Source organism: Coffea arabica, chromosome 9e, assembly GCF_036785885.1.
Source record: "Coffea arabica cultivar ET-39 chromosome 9e, Coffea Arabica ET-39 HiFi, whole genome shotgun sequence".
In the NCBI taxonomy this organism is placed as follows: domain Eukaryota; kingdom Viridiplantae; phylum Streptophyta; class Magnoliopsida; order Gentianales; family Rubiaceae; genus Coffea; species Coffea arabica.
The window spans coordinates 36,483,295-36,487,351 of record NC_092327.1 but is presented as its reverse complement, the minus strand read 5'-3'; the positions used below and the strand labels follow the sequence as shown (position 1 = coordinate 36,487,351).

Sequence of the window (4,057 nt, the reverse complement as noted above, 5' to 3'; positions counted from 1 at the left end):
TAGAATGGCGACGACCCCTTTGCAGCGGGGAAGTCATGCTATAAAGAGATAATATCAGCCATGCATGAGTGATGAGACCAAGAAAGTTACTTCTGAGTACTGGTGATGCCGGCACCAGGAATTTCAAAGATTTCTCAAGGTTCTATTTTGTTTTGCTTCCTTTTGTATATCATCAATTCTCTGGCTTGCAGCTTTCGCTTAATGTAGTCATTAGAAAGATCTCCACCGTTTTTAATGTACAGATAGACATCTGATTCATGAAGGGGCATTAGCCATTAAGTCAAGGTGACAATAAGTTAAACTAAGAAGTTTAGCCAATGCAGAAATTTTGGTAAATGCAGCCTGGTTCTTTTGTTGTAAGCATCATTATCATGTCATTTTTGCTATCAGCCTATTACAGCAATTACATGTCCAATCCCTTTTCCTCTATAGTCTATACCTTTTGGTAGTGGGCTTCATTTCACCCTTCCAAAATCTTCCATAAAAGCTAAACTCGAGATTCTAAATTGCCTCTTAAGCTCAGCAGGCCATATGGTCTGATTCACTGTGTACTTTGAATTCGCCCTCTTGCTCGGGGTGAAGGCTGCCTCAGTTAGTTGACGGTGAACCGGCAGAAGCACCTGTAACTGTACCTGTTGGATAATTTAATAAAAAATATCACGTGTTTATTTTCAATTCAAACTCAATAAATTACAAATTATTCAATGAATTTTCAGCTACATATAAAACCATTCAAAAGTATAACTTATGTCTTTAAAATGAGATTTATGTCTTGAATTGTATAACTTATGTAATGATTAGGTTTATGAATTTATTTAGTGAATTTTTTACCATTATACAATGAACCTAAACTTTGAAATTTGAGGTGTTTATTTCTCTTAATATTGGTATTTTAATACTTCTAATTTCTTAGTTTATAAATAGAGGCATCTATCAACCAAATCTGATACATACTTTGCCATCTGTAGACTATTTTCTACTTTTTCTTCCTCTCTCTACTATTAGAGTTTATAGGGCAAAGAACAGTGTTGTGTGAGGTTTCTGTCTTACTTCAATAGTGTAAATTGAAGTAGACTACAGTGACGAAAAGTTTGGACTGTTGTATCCTTGAGACGACATGTGCTGAGACCTATTACATCGGAGGATACTCTGTAGGAGCGCAAATCATCTTAAAGAAAGCGACCTAATTCATGCCTCAACCCACACCAAATTAACTTTTTACGGTACAAATTATTTGCATTTTTTACTGCAATATTGAAGTATGAGATTTTTGTTAATATCATTGTTAAATTTGATTAGAGAAATTCCTGTTACTTATATGATTTATTTTGGTCAAGAACCAACAGTGCCTGCTGAAAATGGCCAAGCAGTTAGTGCGTACTCATACTCGGCACCAACTAACACACCATTGCTCTGAGTTTCACCGGCTGGATCTGCAAAACTTTCTTTCTAATTTACAGAGTAGATCAGTAGTATGCTTTAAACGTCAATTCGAAGATGCTTGTCTATGATAAGCAAATGACTCCAACTAAGGTGAGGATAAGAAATAAGAATACAAGTAATTAATAGTAATAAGTTACAACTTATTTACAAAATGTTACATCTGAATTGAGAACAAGCCCTTTTGTCTCCATTTCTTGAAGTAGACAGTCCAAACATTAGCAGAGCCCTTGCCTGCCAGTGAGTATTGAAGTCGTGCAAGAAACTTTTGAGGATATTTATTCCAAGGATATTACTATTATGTATCTATAAATTTTTACAGAAACACCTACGGGTATAATGACATCGGCTAATTTTTGCAGCAATCCCTGCATCCTTATGCGTTTTGATATTAGAGAGAACAGATTATGTATCCCATGTGGACTTGAAGTGCCCTGTTGAGACACCATTCCACAGACAGCAATCCGGCCTTGGATTCTCATGTTGAGAAGCACAGCATCGAGCATTGCTCCACCGACATTCTCAAAGTAGATATCAATTCCTTCTGGAAAGAATCTGCTAAGTAGAACAAGAAAAGAGGTTCCTAATTGAGGACTGAAGCCTTCAAGGTGAGATAATTGAGTTTGGTTGATGATCCTTAAATTGACACTTTTTATATATGACCGACCTTTTTAAAGCTGCATTAAGGTCTTCTTCCTCTTTGTAGTTGAATGCATCATCAAATCCAAGCTTATTTCTCAAGAGATCAACCTAATAGATGTATGCAACCGATTGGTGCCGACACAAAAGGTAAATCGCCAATCAGCATGATAGATGCACAAGCTATGTCAAGTGCTCTAGACTACACACATAATATATATATGATCCAAAAATATTGGACTTACTTTCTGACTTGTTCCGGCACTTCCAACAACATAGCAACCATGCAACTTTGCAAGCTGGCCAACAACCTGACCAACAGCTCCTGAGGCAGCAGAGAAAAAGACATTATCTCCCCTTTTAGGAGCACAAACCTCGTACCATCCAGCATAAGCAGTAAAACCCGGCATACCTGCATAAGATATGTAGCTTTGTAACTAATTGATGGAAAAAAAAAATAGCCACGGTTTCGTGCTTGAGCTGATACTGTAAGAGAACAGGATATGTCAAGCAACGTTGTCATCAAGTATTAATTTCAGAGAAAAGAAAAAGTAACCAGATAGCAGGCATACAACAAAGTAAAAGATCTTTAATTACTTGTAACACATGCTTAAACAACAAGGAGCCCCACATGGTACGAGAGGGGGATATCATCATCTGGCTCAATCTTTCTCAACTGCTCAGTCTTGTGAATTAAGCTGTATTCTTCCCAACCTGTAAATCCTGAGAGCAGGTCGCCAGGTTTAAGATCTGGATTATCAGAATCCAGAACTTTGGACACACCAAATCCTTCAATGGCCTATAACATATTCCAATAAGTCAAGCTTTACTGCAGGAGGGGAGGGGCGGTGCATGAACACAAAATGATGTCAAATGCAACAAATTCATAATTAGCAGGATATCCAGTACCTAGTATCTCTCTCCCGAACAAATTAATATGACCACTGAAGTCAAATTGAGCTCAAGAAATAATCACACGTGATTACTTAAGGAGAATAGAGTATTGATCAAAGTAGCTTAACAATAATCAACTGCAGAATATCAGCTTAATCATTCCAACACATAGATGCAATCTGCAACTTTTGTAGTAACTTAAAAGTGAGATGGGCTCAAGCATTTGACGTTGACGTCTTTGACAACAAGTACACTGGTGAAGTCCAAAGTTTCGAGCCATTTTCAAAACAGCATAGCCCTTTAAAAGCTTTCTAGCTGCATGCATGACTTTACCGCACTAGTTAAAATCGCATAAAACCTCCTCGATCCCGTGATGAAAGTAAAAGTAGAACAAAACCAATTAGTATACGATCAGCAAGGATAAAATGAAAGCAAATTAAAAATAGGAGGTTTATATGGTAATGCAAGTACTGACTGAACCGGGGATGAAAGCAGGAAGGTAAGAGACATGGAAGCTGCGCATGCGGCCACGCATGTAAGGATCACAAGACAGGTACAGATTCTTGACCAAGATTGCACCTGACCATTTTGGAGCTTCAAGCTTGATCATGTTTTCGACCTTCAGTTCCATGTCTGTTTCTTCGGGAGGTCGTTCTATGTATCCCTTGAATATGACTTGATTCCTCACCATCTTTCCCCGCATCTCTTGCATTTCCATACCCCCCCCCCCCCCAAATTTTCTTCTTTTAGGATTTTGTGCTGGTTTACTACGATGCTTCTCCGAAACCTCAATGAAATTTATAGGCGGACGTAGGAACCAGCAGAAGGCCTGTTGTCCGCTGTGTTTTTGAGAACCGGACCGGACCGGACCGGCAGTTTCGATTGGCCAACCACAAATCAGCCTTGCCTCTAATCTGGTTCAATAGTTAACTCAAAAATTCAATTAAACAAGTCAAATTTGATTATAGATGGCCTTCCACCATAAACAAAAAATGAAAAAAGAAAATTGAGAGCTAATCTATGAGGGCCGAATAGATCAGAGATATTTGCCAGATTAGTATTTTTTGCTCCGTTTTATGAATTC

At 38.0% G+C, this 4,057-nt stretch overlaps 1 protein-coding gene across 1 annotated transcript; it reads right to left on the bottom strand.

Moving 5' to 3' along the window:
• Nucleotides 1-455: 455 nt before the first annotated feature.
• LOC113710691 (2-alkenal reductase (NADP(+)-dependent)-like) lies at nt 456-3,685 on the bottom strand. Its single transcript, XM_027233811.1, has 7 exons — nt 3,449-3,685; nt 2,699-2,878; nt 2,325-2,516; nt 2,108-2,190; nt 1,773-1,995; nt 1,345-1,449; nt 456-632 (listed from the first exon to the last, which is right to left on the bottom strand). The coding sequence occupies exons 1-7, from the start codon at nt 3,683-3,685 to the stop codon at nt 456-458; spliced, it is 1,197 nt and encodes a 398-aa protein (XP_027089612.1).
• Between the last annotated feature and the right edge of the window lie 372 nt (nt 3,686-4,057).

What these genes read in the sequence shown, in the direction of transcription:
- LOC113710691 (XM_027233811.1), bottom strand. Translation starts at nt 3,685, where the DNA reads ATGCAAGAGATGCGGGGAAAGATGGTGAGGAATCAAGTCATATTCAAG. An exon ending in CGTACCATGTGGGGCTCCTT is followed by an intron (nt 2,517 to 2,698) that starts GTTGTTTAAGCA and finishes TCCATCAATTAG; the next exon opens with TTACAAAGCTACATATCTTA. An exon ending in GTGCCGGAACAAGTCAGAAA is followed by an intron (nt 2,191 to 2,324) that starts GTAAGTCCAATA and finishes TACATCTATTAG; the next exon opens with GTTGATCTCTTGAGAAATAA.